The 22,617-nt window shown below is 35.7% G+C and overlaps 1 protein-coding gene across 6 annotated transcripts in view; it reads right to left on the reverse strand.

The window, feature by feature from the left end:
- Positions 1-10,770: 10,770 nt before the first annotated feature.
- Positions 10,771-22,617, reverse strand: part of RBPJ (recombination signal binding protein for immunoglobulin kappa J region) — a 242,390-nt gene continuing 230,543 nt past the window's right edge. For all 6 annotated transcript variants that reach the window (XM_020992297.2, XM_020992292.2, XM_020992283.2 and 3 more), the window contains 7 exons: positions 21,688-21,862; positions 21,111-21,248; positions 20,856-20,968; positions 16,800-16,940; positions 15,546-15,701; positions 15,276-15,379; positions 10,771-15,126 (listed from right to left, as the gene is read on the reverse strand). In XM_020992297.2, coding sequence (XP_020847956.1) covers positions 14,811-15,126; positions 15,276-15,379; positions 15,546-15,701; positions 16,800-16,940; positions 20,856-20,968; positions 21,111-21,248; positions 21,688-21,862 — 1,143 coding nt within the window. In that variant the 3' untranslated portion in view covers positions 10,771-14,810. The remainder of the gene's footprint in view (positions 15,127-15,275; positions 15,380-15,545; positions 15,702-16,799; positions 16,941-20,855; positions 20,969-21,110; positions 21,249-21,687; positions 21,863-22,617) is intronic.

A 22,617-nucleotide genomic window follows, 5' to 3' on the forward strand; every position in this document is an offset into this window, starting at 1 on the left:
TTGTTAACTATTCCCATTCATATAACACAGAGCGGTTCATTTTATTCCAACATCAAACCTGACCTAACAGGGTGATGGTCTTAGTCAGGTCTGTCCCTCAAAGCACTAAAGGACAAATTTTCAAAATTTAAAAAATGTTAAAGTCTGTAGATTATTACCAAAATACAGGTGAACAACATATATCTGTTACTACTAATCTGTATGACTTTTCATCTTGAAAAAATCATTATGAGAGTAGCTTATGCACAAATTTAAAGTATCCTTGATGAAATCTGAAATATTAGGTAGATTTTTTTCATTTGATTTTCTTTTTAAAAAGTTTTAAGGCACAGCTAGGTGGTGCAGTGGATAGAGCTCCAGCCTTGGAGTCAGGAGGACCTGAGTTCAAATGTGACCTCAGACACTTGACACTTACTGGCTGTGTGAACCTGGGCAAGTCACTTAACCTCGATTGCCTCACCAAAAAGCAAAAAAAAAAAGTTTTACTGGGGAAAAAAGTTCTATTGATGCTTTTTGCCATTTGCATCATTGTCACTTCCCAATAACCCTCCACAGCTACCATCCTGGTGATAGTATCCTCTTAGAAACAAAGAAAAACAGGCAAAAAACAACAAAACCCCACAACGACAATCAAAATAAAATGACACAATAATTAAAACTAAATTGATTGAAATTATAATGAATGAGCTTGGCCCCAAAGAAGGCATATGAGAAGGCACCTCATTCCCTTCTTCCTTTATGGCTTCTTAAAAGTTTATTCTTGAGATTGCATTTAGAGTCTCTATTTTCTGCATTGCTAATCATGATATTTTATATTTTTCTAAATATTCATTCATTTCCTTTGAATTTTTAGTTTTGTTGACATAGTTGAGTAATCTTAATAATTAAAATTATTCTCCATTCATTGTGAATTTCTCCATTCTTTTTTGGATTTTGTCTCAAAAAATTAAATTAGCTAATGATTTATCACCGTTGTTGCTCTTAAATCCCCTCCCCCCGCCCCCCAGATCTCAGCTATTAGTTTTTTTGTTTTTTATCAGTTTGATAAAGTTGCTTATTTGGTTGTGTTTTCAATTTTGGCCCTCTCTTCTTTGATTTAAGATTTCTACATTTGTGCTTGATGGGTTATTAATTTGTTGATTTTCTAGGCTATTTTTAGCTGCACACTCAGCTCACTGGTTTTCTCCCTTTCACTTCTTATTGCTATTCAATATGGGAAGCAGTGTAGCACTGCATGATAGAGTGAGAATTCAGAGGCAACAAGGTCTGGGTTCAAATACCATCTACAAGAACACTTACTTTCCTCTTGTAAAACAAATGAGAGAACATGTAAAGTAGTTTGCAAACCTTAAAGTCCTATATAAAGGCAGTAGACACATCTATTGTACAATCTTCAATACAACTATAGGTCAATCAGGCAATAATAACAATATTAACTTAGCATTTTATGGTTGCCAAAATATTTTCCCTACAACCCTGTGCACTAGGAAGAGCCCAGAATGTCAGAGCTGGGACAGACCTCATTTAATAGGAAGGAGGGCACAGAAGGGAAAACATAGTTTCTCCCAGGCCATAATTATGTGCAAGTCTAGTTCCAAGGGCACACATATTCTTTACATCTCTCAGCCAAGTGTATGACAAAAGATGTGGTTTGTAGCTGGGAATCATCTTTGAAATACTGCCTGTTACTTTCTCCTGTTTCCTTCAAGAACTGAGTTCAATTCAACAAGCATATATTTAATGAGCAGTTGGATAGAGAGCTGGCTCCAAATCTCATTTCTGACACATACTGGTTGTATGACTCTGGGCAAGTCATTTAACCTGTAAGTGCTCTAGACTATTGTCTAAAACCTAAACTTGTAGAGAAATTGCAGACCTGCACCGATAGAATGCAAGAATAATAAATTCCCCATGAGGAGTTCCAGACAGCAAAGAAATCACAGGGCCGGTCTCTAGCCCTATCTATGCAAAGCCTAATTTGGCATATATAGAGATTGTATTGGTGCCAGGCATACAGGGACAAAGCAGAAAGCTGTCTCAGTATCCATCTCAGAGTTGGAGGGGCCATTAGAGGCCATCCAGTTTAACCTATACCTGCAAATGAATGCCCTTTGTAAGAACATCCCAATAGATGATCATCTACTCTTTATTCAAAAACTTCCAGTGAGGAGGAAACTTACTACCTCTCATAGTAGACAGTTCCATTTTTGGATACCTCTAATTGCTAAGAAGCTTTTCCTTAACTATAAATTTTATCCGCCTCTCTGCAATTTCCACTAAATCTGTCCTCCAGGGCCAAGCAGTGCAACTCAAATCCTTCCTTGTGACTGTACTCCAATCACCTGAGGACAATTTCTTATGTTTCCACTAAGTCTTCTATTCTCCTGCCTAAACATTTTCCATTCCTTCAACCATTCATCATATAGCAGCATGTGAAGGAGATGTTCACCAAGTAATCATTGTCCTTCCCAAAAAGCTGGATACAATAGTGGGCATGGTCTGATCTGGGGAAGAATATAGCAGGATGGTTACCACTTGAGTTTTGGCAACATACTTCTCTTAATTAGCTTATATTTTGTCAGATAAATCAAAATGTGAATACATAATTGAATACAAAATAATATGAAAAGGAAAATAGAACTAACAATTGGGGGCCAGGAAAGACCATCTATAGGAAATGACATTTGAATCAAAGCTTAAAAGAAGGTATGGATTCTAAGAAAGGGAACTGAGTATTTATTCATAGCCTTTAAAACGGGATGGAGACAGGAGTATGGAAAACCTCAATTTGTGTATAGATCATTCTTAAAGATTTTATAAAGATGAAAAAGCAGGCATATAGGCTGGGGACTTTTCAGTCATTTAAAAAATTATACCATTCAAGATATTTTAAATTTTCCGTGATCTTTTAAATATGTTTGTACATGATATTCATTGTACTGCTTACACCAAGTCCTAGAATGCTTCAGGTCTCTTCTAGATCACAGGATCACAGAATTGAGTTGAAAGGGTATTGGAAATTAAATAATCCAAAGCCCTTATTTTATAGATAAGGAAAATGGGGCTCAGAGAGGTTAAATGATCTACTCAGGGTCACAAAGCTAAGTATGTGAGGCAGGACTTGAATGTAAGTTTTTATGACTCCAAGTTGAATATTATTCACTAGATCATATTGCCTTTCGAGGGGCAGATCCTTTGTCATGAGAACCATGACGACTAATTAGCCTAGCAATACTTATAAGCAAAACTATGTGAATGAGGAATGTTTACTACCCAGATGATGCCAAGTAGGTATACAGGCAGCCTACTGACTTATTTCACTAGTACATTTATCTTAGCCATGAGGTGGGTCTGGAATTGATTAGAACAAGCTAGATTGCGTTTGAGAAACCATACAGAACTTTCAACAATCTCAAGCTTCTCCTTGCCACAAAAGTCCATCTCCACAACACCAACTTTTTCCTTCTGGGGCCATCTTGCTCTGAAATGTGGAATATATCATGGCCTCAGAAAAATGCAGGAGACTCTGAGACAAGATGTATGGCTGGTTTAAGAAGGCTGTAGTATAGTAACCACCAGTAACTTCCATGCAGGAGTGGCCTGAAAGACATCCCCAAGAACAAAATGAGGTAGATTACTCGTGTATTGAGAGTGAGGAATAAAAGAAGCTGAATGTTGCATTGTTACTTCAAAAATGTTAAAAAGAACCAGAGGAAGGCCTCTAGAACATTAGATGGGTACTCTATGCCATTGAGTCTATGGAGGGTCTACTGAAAGGCCTGAGTGGAGGTTGAGAGGCAGACGTGCAACAATCAATTTGTGGCACAGATTGTCTTTAATTATTATTGTACAATCTCTAACATCATCTGGAGTCAATTTTTAACTGAAACAACTGTAACATCAGAACACAGTATAGAATACTTCCTGGTGAAGAAACTGCAGGTAGCCTCAACTTTTTGTTATGAAGTATTTCTGGAAATATCATCATAGACTAGATTGTATTTTCCCTTACAAACAGTATTATAATTAGATTGTGTTATTGAGCAAAGATTTTTCAATAAATCATAGATCTGACCAATCTCAAAAAACACACCTCAATAATAAGATAGCATATATAGTATAAGCATGTTCTATACATCCTGATTGGACAAGATTATTTATGTAGTCTCAGATACATAAAATGTAACTTACTTGAAGGAAAGGACTTCCTTTTTGTCTTTGTGCCTCCAAGAGGTACTTAATAAATGCTTAAGTACATATAGAATCCATTTAAATGATTCTATTTGATTTGGTTTAAAACTAAATATTAAACAATTAGAAATAATTTTGTTTTCCTTCTTAGTCTGTACTAATCAATCCCTGGTATCCCAATACCTTCTTTTTCTATTTCTTGGCAGAAAGCAGAAGGCATTCAAAATCATGAACCAAAGCACAAAGTGAAGACCACGCTTTTCAAAAGTAGTAACTGTGACACCTAAATATTCAAAGGCACCACTACAGTTATGTAATAAAGTGAGCAGGAACAATAGTTACTTGACAATGTACCCACAGTACAGTGTTGGGGAGGAATGAGTCGTTTGGCATTCTGCCCACTTCAGAACAGATTAGGGGCATCGTGTTCAGTTTTGGGAGGCATATTTTATTTTTTATTACTTTTTTTCAAAGCAAAGGAAGAGAGATTTTAATTATTTAGAATTACCTATGCCAATGAAATCAGAGGTTCAATTTTCACAGATGAGGACGTTGAAACAAGAGGTTAAATGACTTGCCCCGTCACACAACCAGCAAGTGTCCAAGGAAGGATTTGTACTTACATTTCCTTGACTCTAAGTCCAGCACCCTATCCACTGCGCCACCTAGCTGCCCCAATGTTAACATTCCCCCATCAACTTGCTACCCTGGTACATCATCAAGAATTATGATAATTTATCAGCTTTCAGGAAGAATTCGGAATCTAACTATCGTTCTTTGCTTTCTAAAACTTTACTCATTCCTAAATGGTATTATTCTTTCTTTTTTTATTTTAATTCATTACTTTATTTATTTTTAGTTTTCAACATTCACTTCCACAAGATTTTGAGTTCCTAATTTTCTCCCCATCTGGTCCCTCCCCCAATCTCAAGACAGCATGCATTCTGAATATCTTTTCCCCTAATCTGCCCTCCCTTCTATCTCTCACTCTCCCTCCCCCCGGCCTTCTCTTATCCCCTTCCTCTTCTTTTTTCCTGTAGGGCAGGACAGATTTCTACACCCCTTTGCCTGTATATCTTATTTCCCAATTGCATGTGAAAACAATTTTTTAGCATTTGTTTTTAAAACTTTGGGTTCCAAATTTTCTCCCTTCCTCCCTCCCCACCCACCCTCATTGAAAAGGCAAGCAACTCAATACAGGTTATACTCGTGTAGTCATGCAAAACACTTCCACAGTAGTCATTCTGTGGAAAACTAATTATATTTCCCTTCATCTTATCCTGCCCATTTATTCTATTCTCTCTTTTCACCCTGTCCCTCCTCAGAAGTGTTTGTTTCTGATTAACCTTAACCCTAATCATCCCCCATTCTCTTATCCCTTTGCCCCTTATTTTCCTGTAGGGTAAAATTGCTTCCCATACTCAATTGAGTGTGTATATTATTCCCACCTTAAGCCAAATCTGATGAGAATAAGATTCACTCATTCCCTGTCACCTTCCCCACTTCCCCTCCACTGTAAAAGCCTTCTCTTGTCTGTTTTACGTGAGATAATTTACCCCATTCTATCTCTCCCTTTCTCCTCCCAGTATAATCCTCTCACCCCTTGATTTTATTCTCCAGATGTCACTCATTCATCTTCAACTCACCCTGTGCCCTCTACCAATCTATCTATACGTACAATTTTTTCCCCTCCAACTACCCTAATACTGACAAAGGTCTCATGAGTTACAATATCATCTTTCCATATAGGAATGTAAACAGACCAACCCTAATAAGTCCCTTATGATTTGTCTTTCCTGTTTACCTCTTCATGCTTCTCTTGAGTCTTGTATTTGAAAGTGAAATTTTCTATTCAGCTCTGGTCTTTACATCAAGAATGCTTGAAAGTGTTCTATTTCACTGAATGTCCATTTTTTTTCCCCTGAAGGATTATACTCAGTTTTGCTGGGTAAGTGATTCTTGGCTGTAATCCTATCTCCTCTGCCCTCTGGAATATCATATTCCAAGCCCTGCAGTCCCTTAATGTAGAAGCTGCTAAATCCTGTGTTATCCTGATTGCATTTCCACAATACTTAGATTGCTTCTTTCTGGCTGCTCCTTGACCTGGGTACTCTGGAATTTGGCTACAATATTTCTAGGAGTTTTCCTTTGGGGAACTCGTTCTGGAGGTGATGTGGTTCTTTCCATTTCTATTTTACCCTCTGGTTCTAGGGCAGTTTTCCTTGATAATTTCTTGAAAGATGATGTCTAGGCTCTTTTTTTGATCATGACTTTCAGATAGTCCAAAAATTTTAAAATTATCTGTCCTGGATCTATTTTCTAGGCCAGTTGTTTTTCCAATGAGATATTTCACATTGCCTTCTATTTTTTTCATTCTTTTGGTTTTGTTAATTTACAATGTCTTGATTTCTCATAAAGTCACTAGTTTCCAATTGCTTCATTCTAATTTTTAAGGAAGTATTTTCTTCAGTGAGCTTTTGGACTTCCTTTTCCACTTGGCCAATTCTGCTTTTGAAGGCATTCTTCTCCTCATTGGCTCTTTGGACCTCTTCTGCCATTTGGGTTAGACTATTTTTTAAGGTGTTATTTTCTTCTGTATTTTTTTGGGTCTCCTTTAGCAAGCTGTTGACTAGTTTTTCATGATTTTCTTGCATCACTCTCATTTCTCTTTCCAGTTTTTCCTCTACTTCTCTTACTTGTTTTTCAAAATCCTTTTTGAGCTCTTCCATGGCCTGGGACTGATTCATACTTTTCTTGGAGGCTTTGGATGGAGGAGCTTTGACTTTGTTGTCTTCTTCTGGTTATATGTTTTGATCTTCTTTGTCACCAAAGATTCTATGGTCTTTTTTGCACAGTTTGCTCATGATCCCAGCCAATTACTTGAGTTTTAAACTCTTTGTTAAGATAGGGGTCTGTTTCCAGTGTGGACAATGTATTGTCCCAAACTTCAGGGGTTTTGTGCAGCTGTTTTCAGAGAGACTTCTAGGGACCTGTAAGTTTTCAGTTCTTCCAAGGTGCTGTGATCAAGGGCAAGGTGTTCCCTTCCCTTCCCTGGCCTGTGTTCTAGTCTATGAGTGACCATAAGCACTCTTTTCTGCCTTGGAACTGTGAGGGGGATTCCTTCTTCACTGCCACTACAAGCTCCACCATGCCAACACTCCTCCTTGCCCCAGGATCGCCACCCAGAACTGTGACCCAGATCCAAGCATGGGCAAAGCAAGAGAATCCTGCCTCAGCACCAGCAAAGAGATCCCTGCAATCCCCCTCTGATTAACTACTCAATTCCCCCTCAGTCTGTGGGCCAGAAGCTCTGGAGGCAGCCACTACCCCGGGCCTGTGCCAGGACTGGGGCTGGAACCTAGCTTCTCTTTTGCCATGGTCACAGACTTTCCCTACTGACCTTCTAAGCTGTCTTTGGCATTTATGGGTTGAGAACTCTGGAAACTGCCACAGCTGCCCATGATTCAGTCCTCTGAGGCCTGGTCTTTGAGTGCATGCCCACACTGAACTGTATTTCTCTCCCATACGGCACAATAGATCTTTCTAATCAACCATCAAGGTTGTCTTGGACTGGAAATTTGTTTCACTCTATCTTTTTGTGGGTTCTGCTGCTCTAGAATTTGTTTAGAGTCATTTTTTACAGGTATTTGGAGAGGTCTGGGGGAGAGCTCAAGCAAGTCACTGCTTGTACTCTGCCATCTTGGCTCTGTCCCCCCAGGAGGCATATTTTAGAAAAGACATCGACAAACTGAAAGATGACCAAGATGATAGGAAGGCTTGAAACAATGAGCTTCAATTCATGGAACCTGGGATGTTTAACTTGGGGAAAAGAAGACTTGAGGGAACATGTTAGTTATTTTCTGCTCTTCATCCCCTTCTCTTCACTCACATAGTCACTACTCCAAGTAGTTAAGACCTCATATAATCTCTTTCTTGACTGTAAAGATACGTATTAAATAGCCTCCCTACTTCCATTCTTCTCTGCTCTCCAAACTTATTTCAAGTTAACTCCCCCCTTTTTGTACTGTTATGTTTCAGCTAAATTGTATTTTCTGGCGGTTTCTTGAACTTGGCATTCTATTTCCCATTTGTGGGTTTTTGCACAGGTTATCCCAAGCCTGGAATGTATGTGTCTCACCCCGTACCTTTCAGACCACTTTCATTCTTTCAAGGTTTAGCAAAGATGCACCAGCACTGTGAAGCCTTCACTCATGCCTTGTTAAGTGCCTTCCCCCCACCTCAAAACACCTTGTATTTATTTAACCATGTACATCCCTATATCCACTTCCTTAACTCAGTGAACCATAAGGCCCTGGGACAAGTAATGTTTTATTTCTATTTTTGGAACCTCAACATCTAGCACATCACCCACATAGCAAGTGGATAACAAATGCTTATTGAGTTGAATTGTTATTTTGAAGAGATTAGACTTAACCTACTTGATTCCAGATGACCACGAGCCAAGATGTTTTTATCTTATAGTAAGGTAAATTTTGGAATAACATAAGGAAGAACTTCTATATTGGCTGTCCAAATATAGAATAAGACTGCCTCAGGACAAAGTCAATTCCCATTAAGAGAAGTGTTTAGTCAGGGGCTAGGTGATCTTCTGTGGTGATACTACAAAAAGAAATCCATGATTCAGGTTGGGATTATCTAGATGACCTTTCAACTCTGAGCTTTAGGATTTTATCCTATTTAATTCATTCTGTAATGTCCCAGATAGTATGGCATGTAAAACCTTTCATCTTCATAAAATGACTATCACATGTTTAAGTTTCCAGGCAAGAGAAGTCTACTACTTAGTTATTTTACTGTTCTAAAATGTCTATCAAGAAATTCTTTTAGTTCACACCAACTGCAATATGTAGGAAGCTTTCTCTTCATTTGTTTTGAGTGAAGAATGAAGAATAACTGGCTATCTTTATACTGTTATTCGTACACCAAAGTAAATGGAAATGACATTGTCTATCATTATGAATGATTATAAAGTCTGACAGTTACCATTCTTCCTGTAAGAGTACCCACTTAATTAGAACCAAAGAATTTTAGAAATGGAAGGGGCCTTTGAAATCACTTAATTTGACCTCTTCTCTTTGATCTGAGAGCACTGAAAGATGAAGTGAATTTCCTATAGTCACATAAGTCATTAGTGAAAGTGCCTGAACTAGAATCCAGGTCTCCTCATTCCCAGTCCACTGTTCTTCAAGCGCACCCACTGGTACAGTTTATACCCTATTCTCATAGGGATGACTGCTTTCAGCTCTGTTTCTTTTCCTTCACTCACTTGGCAATATCCTTTCTTTAAAGGGAATTACTTACTCTTATCTATCACACCAACTTTCTTCTCTCAGCTACCAATATTAGTTTTACTCCTTCTAAGTTCATCTAAGACATCAAAATAGCAATGTGATATTTTGTCTTTTTGGTTGTTTCTCACTATATTATCTCAGTGGAAGAAGGCTATCTGCCACTGATGATCCAGTTTTGCTATTTTAAGATTGTTACCCCCTACATCACATCAATATATTTCCCAGAAACTTTCAAAACTTTTGATTTTTTCCTTTAGAAAAAAATCCATCTTCTAATACCTTTATGATTTCCTTCCAAACTTTGTAAGTTAACAGACTTATCACAATTCTCAATTTAGTCCCAAATAAACCAAGACATTTCATCTATTTATTTTTCTTACCTTCAATGAAACTTTTTGTCTAAAGTCAGAGCTTTTAAAGGTTTCTCAGATATTTAGTGTGGTTAAACACAGAGGTCAGAAAGTAACTTAGCATCACCATAATTTTAAACTCAAATCATTACAATTTTTAAATTCAGAATTTCTCTAAATCTTTTCCTTTGATCTGCTGAACTTCTAAAATAAATTATTTTTCTATATTCATTTGAAACACATCGAACCAAAAGATAATTACATGGCTATTCACTAATCTTTCCCCTATGCAGGAATGGAAAGCTTACTACTTCAAACATGTCAAATGCTAGTATACCTATTTTGCATATAAATAAAATACACCCAAACACCAAAAAACAAGATTTTTGAAAGGGATATACCAATGATATCTATGCTGATCACAATCTAAACAAATACTGCCAATTTCACAAGTGTCATCTTTTCATATTAAGCCAGAGAATCCCATCCTCTTCTGCTCCTCCAAGGAATAAAACAGACCAAATAATAACTCTGAAATGATAAAACCTTTATATATCTTTCCCCCTAACATGAGCTTACTTTTTGGTCCATCTCAAAACTAACTACATTTCCATACTCCACACAGAAAATTATTTTGAGTTGGGAAACAGTGACTTAAGATAACTCGCATCTAGTCTTGTTGAATTCACTAGACGTTTTCCAAATGGACAATGAGCCCTTAAATGGGATAATCTATATCTCTACTCTCAAGGACAATGAAATTAATAAGTTATTAATACTGATATCACTGTGATGTGTTTCAAATGGAAAGGTAAGTTTGTGAACCCACATGAATAATAACAGTATTTACTTCTGACCTTTTAAAAGGATGTGAAAACGGATATATAAAAGTATCAGGCAACATCTGACAAAAGACATTTTACATATTTTACATTTCACTTTTATTTATTCTTTGAAACTGCCCGTATTGCAGGGTTTGTTTGGTTTTTTTGGGGGGGTGGATGGGGGAGGGAAGAGAAATGAAACTGAGCAGATTCATTTTTTTCTACAAAATTATGGTAAAAACTTGCTCGATTTTCTACCTTATTGCTACTAAACCTTACAGGTGTACGGTTTGTAGATTATAACCCCTTCAGGACTGAATGCATATAGCATGCTGCAAGGTACAAGAAATAAGCTAAAAATGAGCACGTAACTTACATCTGGACCACGACAGTGCTAAATGCTGGCAAATGTTTATTACAACATTGAAATGAATAAAGAGAGAAATAGTTCAGTCCTAAAAGGGTTAAATATAAACCCTAATATATTACTGTTTTCTAACAAAGCTGCCACTCAATCCCACATTACAGTGCTTGAAAACAAAGTAAAGAGTCTGGCACAGAAAATTACACACATTTGTTCAGTACTCATCAGAAACAGCTGCTTTTGAAAGAAAAAGTAAATACTTCAGTTAACAATTGGATATTTTGTTTCATGAAAGACCACCTCTCCCCTTCCTGACCCCAGTTCCTCCTGCCATCATGTGGTTTTAAATGGTTAGCTGGTTTCCTCCGTCAGAAATTACATTAGAAATTTTCTATGTGAGAACAGATGATATCAGGTTCATTTTTAAAAAACTAACAAGTTGGTTCTCAAATAAGTCTGTGCAGTGAAAGTGAAATAAATAATCACTCATTCAGCTGGAGAGACTTCAGAAGCCAAAGATTTAGAAGTTAGCAGCAGCACATTAACATATTATTATACTAGTGTTCAATTTTGAAACTGTTTAGAATAGATCTTTATGAGCATTGTTCTCATTTTCTTAGTTTATGTGGTAAGTTCAATGTTAATTACTGAAGTATTAAAAACCTTTTTTGGAACATGGGCTCAAATTTCTATATATATATTTTGGAAAACTGCACAAAAGCATACAAGGCATACTGCTGAAAAAACATACCTGAACATACCATTTATGTTTGTTAAAGGAATTTAACATTCTAGTGACAGAGCCTTTATCATGAAAAGGACCAACTTTTCAGAACCTCAGGAGGAAGCAAAAAATTAACATTTGAGTTCTATTAATAATTGAAAATATGTTTAAGAAGGGGTACCGATATGGAATACATGTTTCATAAGAATAGAAAACTGAAGGTTGGGCCACAAGTCCACGGAATAGTTTTTTTTTTTTAAGTAAAGGTAATATTAAAGGGAAAAAAGTCCTGACAAAAGATAAGCTATGACAAAAATCCCCATACCCTCCCTATCTTTCTTTCCCCTCATTCCTCCCCAGCACATGGTACAAAGGCTGGGAAAGGTAGGTAGGGAAAAACATTTTTGTTATAAGAAGTTTCTTGGAACTCTTAAAAGTCCAGGAATATTGTATATAATATGCAAATGAACAAAGCTGCTGGGAGGGAAAAGGCATTTAAAACAAAAAAATGGTAGTTAAATACAAGGTAAAAGATGAAAAGTTTTGTATTATCTAATAGGGAAAAATTTTCAAAAGTATAATTTTAAAGGAGAAAAGCTGTGGTTTCATACACTGGTAAGACACAGTTTGCTCTTACCATTTATCTGTTGTTATTGGCATCAGAGAAAATCCAATATAATTTCATAACTGAATATCAAAACTGTTAAGTGAAGGAAACTTGTGGACAATTATAAGTAAAATAGTACTGAAAATCTTATATGCTTCAAACACAAACGTTGTGTACATTGTGTAAAGACTGTAGCCTTAAGGGAAAAAAAATTAAGTACGGCAAAGACGAGTAAACAGTTTGCAAGTGAATGCCAGTAAACAGTTTAAAACAAAGAAAGATAAGGCCACATGGATGAGTTCCGCCCTTGGTCACTGGAACAGATAGACGGTGAGTGAGGCAGTATTTGCTAGTACGAGGAGCTCGCATTTATAATAAGATTGTAGGAGAAAAGAATACATGCCGTATAAAAAAGCCTATGAATAATTAGGCAGGCTTATAGTAGAAGAAAAACACAGTGGTACTGATTTAACAACCAAATTAATTTTTTTTTTTGAAAATGGAAGACAAAATCATTAACACAGATAAAAACAACATTTACAGAGGCACAGCCCAAGCAAAACAAGGAAGACTGAGAAAGAGAAAATGTCCGAAAATGGGCTTCCTCTTCCCTCTTTTAAAAAATGGTGAATGGAAACCTACTGAGTCTAGGGACCCTGATGGTAATGGTTTCTGTGGTCAATACTGCAAGGAATTATGAGTTTGCATTCTGAAGATACTGTGGCTCTTTTTTTATGGGACAGCTCACCACAATGCAGAGGTAGTTTTTACTCTAAAAAGGATGACTGCATTGCTAAACAATATCCTGCAATACTGCACATGCAGGTCTAGTACTCATATACTCAATGGTTCCGCTGTCATCTCTACTGCTGTCATCTCTAAGAAATTGAACAAATCTGCAGTCACAGTACAGGAATGGAGACAATGTAAAAATGGTAAGCTTAGAGCATAAAGCCTACGAAAACCCACTGAATGCAACTGAATCTTAATTGAAGGGAAAGAAACAAAACCCTTTGGGGGATGGATAACATCTGGAGGGAGAAGAGAGGATAATGTTGGAGATGACTGGTATTTGAGAGGGGTAAAGCAGAAGGGGGTGAGACAACAGAAGAAGAAGGGACAGGTTACAATTGTATCTTACAACTATCCATTTCTAAGTAATGTATTCCAGCTATTTCAGTTGATCATCTAACAAAAGCATCTTATTATTTTAGGATTACACCAATGTTTGGCCTATGCTACTAAAAAAAAAGATGTAAAGGGAATAAAAACATGCTTTTGTAGAGATTTTTCTCATTATACAATAAGGGTCACCACCTACCAGTCCTACTGGTAGTAAATACTTTGCATGATACTTTTGTCACCAGCCAAGAAGGCAAAAAACACGCTGCCAAAAGAAGCCATTGGGAACATTCCACATTCAAAATAAAATGTTTAACTTACACATAATACAAATTATGTACAAGATTAGAAGTGAATAAAAACCTGAAAAGATCCTGAAACAGATGGCTGCATTTGTGATTCGAAAGAAAAAAAATACAAAACCCTTCAAAAACCAACATTTTCTGTAACATGAACAGTCATTAACATGACTAGATGGTCACATATAAGTTCATGTAAATGCTAGAACTTCTTGAGTTACCACTATAAATACATTTTTTTTTAAAAAAAGGAAAACACAAATAACTATTGACAATGACAGGAAAAATAAAGCACTAAGTTAACATACATTGCATGTATTGCAGGCAAGGCAGAGGCATTTTTTTTAAAGCTTTTACACAGACTTCATATAATCTTAAAAAAAATATGCTGGCCTTTACAAGGTTCTACTTGCTGAAATCAAAACAATTTCAGTTCATAAAAAGTCACAAGACTTCAGTTTAAAAAAGGAACAGTTCCAGCCACAGACCAAAAATATATATATTTTTTTAAACTGGAAGAGTATGGTAATTAGATTATAAAAGTATGGTCAGGTATGAAACCTGATTATACTTCAGAGCAAAAGCTCGGAGAAAAAAAAATAAACTATTTGGTAACAAAAGTGTACTATATGTCGTGATACAAAAAAGGTATGGTGAAAATGTACCTTTTACTAAAGCTTATACAAGTTCCTTGGTCCATAAAAACTATGTGATGCTCATTGTTTTCTAAACTTTGTCCCAGCCACATTTCTATTTCTTGCCCTTTAAAAACAAAAACAAAAACAAAAACAAAACGAAAAACCAAAAACCCAGCTGAAAAATAGATTCCCAATAAAGTTTTATATTTTGACTTTTTTTTTTATTGTGGCTTCTTCTTTTCCAAATCAGTACTTGTAGGTAATAGGGCTCAAAGAGGATTGCTCAGAATGGACAGTTTTCCAAGCAGCCACAAAAGCTTGTTCAGTTTTCTTATTTGCAGCAGTGGAGAGTCAGGTAAGTCCTAGGTCACAACAGTGGTTAGGATACAACTGTTGCTGCAGATGATGTGACATTGGTTGGATTTGTGCTGACATTTGTGTAACTTCCCTCGCTGTTTGTGTTTGATTCGTTAGTGGCCATTAGGCTTGAATTGGCTCGAAGGATTGCTCCTGCTGCACTGCAGTGTGGCCGTGGCCCTGGTTCCGGTGTGTATGTAAAGGTCAGGCTGGTAGAATAGATTATTCCATCATTACGAACCAAAGTTACTGGGACTTGGACTGGCTGACGAACCCACCTCCAGCCTTCTCGGAATGCAGAAATGTCTGGGACAACACAAAGCATGCTCTCTGCACATCTGCAGAAGGTAAAAATAGTAAACATTTAAAAAAACTCCACAAAATTAACCAGAAGCAACCAAATACATCTGAAGAAAATATCACTTTTTATTATCAAGAACAGCCCCAATAAGGCAAAGGAATTAAGAATGATAAAGAGCTACTGTACCTGTACATAGTTTCAGCTTCCACATCCCCAAACCAGACACGTAAATTTGGAGTGAAATTCTGTCCTGTAAGTTCTAGCATTGCTACATCTCCACCACCATTCAACTGTAACACAATCAGAAAACCATTATGGAAAAGGAATATTCTGAATGTATTATACAGATATACCTAATATTTACAACAAATTAATAACAAACACCCAGACTGGATTTCATAAATGAAACGAGCTGTGCATGAAAACAAAGGCTGAAGTAATTAAGTACTTGCTCACCTGAAGACTTTCTACAACAGGCACAGGTGTTACCGGAGCATGGACAGGTCCCATACCCTCATAGAATGTATATTCTGCCTTATCTGTACTAATGATTGTCCACGAAGCTCCATCATTTATCATTTCTTTATTTGGTTCTTTTGGGCATGGAGTGGCCTGATGAAAAAAAAAAAAGAATGGTAAGCAGCTGAGTTGATATAATAAGAATTATTAAAGTCACGTTGACAGAATATACAGGATGAAGGGAAAAAAATAAACACAACTCTCTCTTTCTCCTCCATCCCCACCTCCTCCCAAATTTGGCTCTCCTTAGGCAGACAATGATTGTGGCATTGCCCACTACAGAAGAGCCACCTGACTCACCCCACCCCCTGTCCCATAGCTACGATTATAAGTGTGAACTATCACAGCCAGTCAATGGATACTTTTCAAAGAATATCAATGAATGACACTTTAACTATTTAGTGAATGAAAGGATAACACTCTTAATATGGCTAGATGGATATTCCTTTTCATGAGAAGCCAGATGAGCATCCATATTTGGCTGGCTAACTTTATTTCACAACAAAGTGGAAAAGAATGGGGTTATTCTGGAATACCAACATTAGGGACCAATATTATTATCAATATTACGAGCAGCAAGAAGAACAAATACCTTACTTTTCCACAGCACTTCAGGTCTCCAGAATGATTTAGCATATATCTCATTTGATCCTTATAACAACATGAAGTAGGCAGTATAGATACCACCCCCACTTTACAGATGAAGAAACTGAGACAGGGATTTTAAGTGACTCGCCCAAGGTTATACTGTCACAAACCTAGACCTGGAACGCAAACTTTCTGAACCCTAGTCCATCATTATTTTCTGTACAACACCTCGTCAATGCAATTTCCTCAGTCCGGGAGCTAGGTGATGTTCAAGGATGGGCCCACAGGCAACAGCACAGAGAGATCTGTAAGAACCTCTCAAATGATGAACAACCAATTTCCCATATTGAAAGGATTCAACATCCCCAGGAGAGGTGCTACGGAACTGTAATTTTACAACAGTCCTGGAAAAGACTTTTTAAAAATCAAGTGTGACCACAGGAGAAAATCATTTGAATTCTACTTTATTGTCAGATACAAATACATAAAGAGTCTTAAAAGAAGCTTACTGTTGTCTTATCTAATTTCTTATAGCAAGAACTCTATTACAGTTCAAAATTCCAATGATTGTCATGTTTTATATTTTTCCCATAAATAACTCACTTGGAATTGGATTATTCTCTCTTGGGAAAGGCACAAATACATTCTTTCTGTATCCTTAAGATAAAATGCACATTTATGTAGCTGTGACACTGGATCATCTGCATCTAGTAATGCGGTCTGTTTATCAACTTTTCGAATTATCTATTTCAATAAAGACAAAAGAAAACTCATACATACACAGAAAAATGGACATTTTTTACTTCTATTAGTTAATAGCAAAGAAAGCATATACTGTATACATCGTGAATTTGGTTTATGCCCACATTGCTGAAAATATTTTCAAATAATGATTATTAAGGGCAGAAAAATTGAAACACTTCTTGCTTTTATAGACAAAAGCAGTAGTACCTGTCACCTCCTCCCTAGAGATCTTATAAAGTAGGACTGGTCAACTATTTCTTCCTCTAGATGATCTTTTGAGAATGACTCAATTGTTCCTTCTAATACATAATTATGATGATACAGAATCTAATTAATAATATTAAGTACAATAATATGAAACCTTAAACCATGCTACTCTTAAGAAATTTAAAAAAACTGGCAAAGACAATGCCAATTTTTTCATTAATTCACTAACTGGCAAAGAATAGTAAGTCTACACTTCAGCTTACCATAAAAGCCAATTATTTTTTAGGACTGATTGTCATCTGTTTAAATGAAAACAGATTAAAATATGTAGCAGGTGCTAAAAAAAAATTTTAACTTGTAATTTAAAAATAAAAGAGACTTCATCCCAGGACCCCAATAACATTCAAAAGTGCTCCACATAACTAGAGGAGTCTTAAGATTTCCCCTCGGTTAGACTTTAATGAATGGATATTCCCCAGTACTGCAAAATGCATTATTTGCATTTCCAAATTCTTAATCTAGCTACTTAGAGGTAAAATACTTGCCATCCTGGACAGGTATTACATGTGACATTTCAGGATAAATGGTGGATGGGACATTGTACTTTAACCAACTATAGCTTCCAGGGTGTTCTGCAAAGCTAAATCATCTCAGGCTGTTTAATTTAGTTTTCAAATCTTAATGATATAGAGAAATATAATAAAATCCGTATTTAAGAGGAGGTGGTAACATCTTTGAATCAAAGATGATTATTCTGAATATTTCCTATGACCATTTACATCTCTGTCTTGTTTCATCAGCCAAATCCCAGCTATGCCCTAAATTCAGTGTGACACTCAGGTAGGACAATTTCTAAATATTAAGGTCAAGGATAAAGAAAATATAGAGCACATTTGAAGATACTGGACTTACTAAGCCATCCTACATGGGTATTCTAACCCACAAAAACTTCAACCATGTGTTTAGTTAGCCATGTTCCAAGAGGGTATCAACATTACCCTGGAACTTTGGGAGACCCAGGAATATGAGGCCCTGTGAAGCCTGTGGTTTATTGGGCTGTAACCTGGTTGCATGTGTGCTATAAAAGCACTCCAAAGAAACAATGATTTTCAATTTGGTACCTACATTCCAAAAATATACTAAACATCACCACTGGGAAGTGAGCTAACAACTTATATTTAAATACTTTCAGAGACAAAGTTCTACAAAGTTGAAACGTTTAGTAAAATGTACCATGTTCCTATGTCTTTATATGCCAGATTATAGAGTGAACATAATATCCTAGGATTCAGCAAATATCTACTAGAATCTTTAATTGATTAGGGCAAGTAGTCTTGCAGGTAATGTCTTACAGACATCATTAATTCACCCTTTTGAGGGTGGTTAATCATGGTACACTGACAGCATAATTACAACATACTGACAGCACTAAGATGGCAAAGGGCTTACTCTTTTCAAGATATTCTCTAGGATTACTTTTTTTCCCCAATGTTTAAATATCATAGCCAGTATAGATTTAGCTGTCAATAATAATAATATATTTAAAGAATTTTCAAATGGGTCAGAGACAATTGTTATTTTAAACATGTCTACAAATGGTATTTCAAGAACTGCATCAACTAGTAATTCAAACTATTAATGTTTCCTCCTATTATTCCTGCCTGCTTATTTTAGGTCCTGCAAAATCTACTGTAGAATATAACTGTCTGAAATTTCAGATCTCATATTTGCTAGTTATGTCCCTGTGGACAAGTACTGTAATCTATTTAGACCTCAGTTTCTTTATTTGTAAAATGATGAAGTTTCAGTAGATTATCTATAAGGTCTTTTCTAATTCTATTATCTCATGATTTATGGCATCTCAGTCAAAACAACAAAAGAACCTTACTGGAACAATGATTCAGATAAGGGGAAAATGAACAGGAAATTATCCAGGTAACTGCTGTATTGGTTTTTTTGTTTGTTTTTTAATTTTACTATTAGCTCTAGTTTTGCAAAGTTTTATAAAATTATTCATGCTTTATGTTCATCAGAATATTGTAATGAAATAGCAAATCAAAACTTTACCTTGCAAAACCATGAGACATAGTAAAAGAAACAATCAAATAAAAAAGCCAAACAGTGCTTACCTGACCTGTTTCAAGCTGGCTTCTTTTTCCAGCAGAGTTCTAGGGAAGTGATAAATTAGCATATTGTCTGCTGAGATGCCTCAGCGAATGAAAACCAAAGGACTATTTCATGGAACATAAAACTGTAGTTCAAAGAGAAAACAAATGTTTTAATTTATAATTACTTTATAGATTTTTTATAATTTTAGAAAAAATTGTCACTTCTAAGTCATTTAAATAGTACATATATAGCTATATGTAGTATATATATAATATATATCTTCCCCTCAGACTTGAAAATATTAGGAAAGCATTTTTTTAACTTTGCCTGAGAAATTTAATTTTTAAAATTTAAAATTTTCCTTCCTAATGAATAGACAGCCTTACAAATTATTACTTGATTTATCAACTTGAATTATGATTTATTTAGGCCTACTAATAGTAATAACACCTACTTCAATATTTCAAGGACCTATGACTTTATTCCACCATGATTACACATTGCAACCACCTATGCCTTAAGGAATAGTACCAATGAGATAGATACTATAAGCCCCACTGAATCACTTGCTATCCAATTTGCTGCTAACCAGCCTATCCAAATGAATCCTTATAGGGCTGACAGATCATCTGCAGATAAGCCTTAAAGCCAAATTTTTCTAGCCTAGCCTGGTAAGACTTGCCAGAATTTACGTTCCACTTTCTGGGCTTCAAGGACTCCATACCATGATGACACTGGAACAGCAATGGGACAAAGAAGTAGAGGCAAAATGCTTTAATCTCAACAGATTTGATTTTTTTTTTTAAGGCAACTGGAGTTAAGTGACTTGCCCAGGGTCTGAGGCCGCATTTGAACTCAGATCCCTCCTGACTTCAGAGCGGGTGCCCTTCCTCTGCGCCACCTAGCTGCTTCCCTACCTCAACAGATTTGAAAGTGAAGTTAACCTCATGTTCATTTATTCAACAAGCATTTATTAAGTGCAAGTGAAGTGCTAGGTGCTGGGGATAGATGCTACGACAAAAGGCTAAACAGTCCTGCCCTTGGGAACTGTCACAGAGTACTGGGTCTACCATAGTTTCCTCTGGAACTATCAGTGTTTTGTTTTGTTTTGGAACACAGGTAAATGTCCCCTTAATTGAATTTGTTGAATTGAGTATTGTTAGCAATAAAGAATGCTGAGTTAATTTTATTTTAAAACAATATATTTCTCCTGGGGGTAGCCTAGTAAAATACGTTTTAAGATCTAACTAGAATTTCTATATTTTGGATACCTGGAATACCAATACCAAAAGAAAATATCATATGCAGTGAATAGGCTGTAAATATAGAGCAAAATGAAGCACTCACAGTTATCCTAGGGATTTATAAATGCAATTTATAGTGCCCTCTACTGAACAGATTTATTCACTCACAATAAGATAAAGCACACCAGAAAAAAAGTTATCTATGCAAAAACACTGTATGCATCCATTACAAATGTCCATATAGCCTTATCAAAGCATGTAATATAATACTCGTGTGGCAACACAACTGTAATTTAGTCATTTGTTTGCCGCAAAAATTAGCTTATATATTACTAAAGTAAAAATGGAACTCTACCAATCTCGGGAGTGCCATGCCTGTAACTGAACACACAAGTTTGACAGTCTGTCCATAATGGATATAGCCGTCTCTCACTGTGAATTCTTCTCCTTCTGATTCATCATCATCCACTGTAGAAAACAAACCAAATTCTGTCATGTTAGAATGCATCAAATGCTCATAATTATACTCATTAGTGTTTGTTTTTTAGTATTTTTAAAAAGGAATTACAACGTTCAAAATGAAAAATACTGAAAACATGTTTATACTCACAGAGATGAATATAAAATGCTCCCCACTGTTGTGAACTGGCATGGAAATTCCCTCCTTCTACGTGTAAATATCTGGTGCTGACTGTTTGTGATCGAAGTCGATTAAATAATGCCACTTTTGTTCCTGAAGCGATGCATACTGTGTGTGAAAACATTTTTTATTATTTTGTCTTCTTAGCATCTATGTTTTATATTTAGGTCTTTTTAACAAGTAAATAACTGGTGCATAAATGTTCATAAAATGTCATTTTCTAGTTTTTATGGTTCATAAAATAGGTTTTATGGAAACCTATCAATTCCAAAATGATAAACTTATCAGTCATTTATAGAACAGGTAAACAAATATTATGTTAACATTAAAAAAGGAACCAGATGTAGCATAGTAACTCTCACCCTCTAAATTTCACTTAAAAATTGAAATCAATTCAACAATTGCTTGAGTTATACACAAGACATTTTTTTTCATTCAATGGAAAATAAGATTGTGCATGTGAGAATAGGCTCCCTTCTTTCCTCTTCAATGTTAATGGTATGCCTAATTACTCATAAACTAAATTATCAAACTCATTCATACTTACAGTCAGCATTTTTCAATGATTGCTTCTTTTTAGAAGGTTTAGAGATGACTTTGATCCGTTTACTGAGGAACACACCAATGTCGTCACTGTTGCCATAGAACATTTTTACAGATAACATGAAATGCTTTCGCTTGTCTGAATCAGATATGTACAGTGTTTTGGCTGTGCAATAATTCTGTGGAAAGAAATATTTAATTGCACCCAAACCATAAAAATACACTATCAACAATTTAGAATGGCCATGGCTAGGCTGAGTATGGCTTTAAGATTTGTGATATTTCACTGAGTATCTTATAAACACTAGTATCAAAAAGAAATTTAATCTTCAAAGTGAAACTGTCTCTGAGAAAGTTGGCAAAAATTCTTCACTAATGAGCCTTAACAAATACCCTATCAACTTTCCCTTTCAATTTTAATATTTAAAAAAGTTAACTTTGCCTTGCTGTCAATACCACTAAATCTTTTTAAATGGCTTTAAAAATAATTATAGTAGTTCATTCAGAAGACATACATTTAAAATTATAAGTCCATGACTGCCTTTTTGTAAAAGGAAAAAGGGAAAAAGAAGGGTATATGAATCTTTTTATAAAAAAAAGATTTTAACAGTGGTCTTTCTAAAAATACTATAAAAAATGTTACTTTGATGTGCATTTGCCTTATTTGTCTTTGTAACTGAATATCAAACAATAAACCCAAAAGTTTGTGGGAAAGGACATTCCACTAATTGTGCCACCAAATTATATAGTAAATGGTTAAAAACAGAAGGAAATAGATATATAATAGATTACATATAGATATATAATAATAGATTATATTCACTGAAAACAATGGATAGCTGTGGCTAATAGGAAAATAATCTTTGTTTAAATTAGGTAATAAGTGTCAAATGCTTTGCAAACCTTAAAAGTACTTGCTATATAAAGGTTTGCT

The sequence above is a fragment of the Phascolarctos cinereus genome, unplaced genomic scaffold (genome assembly GCF_003287225.1).
Source record: "Phascolarctos cinereus isolate Bilbo 61053 unplaced genomic scaffold, phaCin_HiC Scaffold_9;HRSCAF=440, whole genome shotgun sequence".
Lineage (NCBI taxonomy): Eukaryota > Metazoa > Chordata > Mammalia > Diprotodontia > Phascolarctidae > Phascolarctos > Phascolarctos cinereus.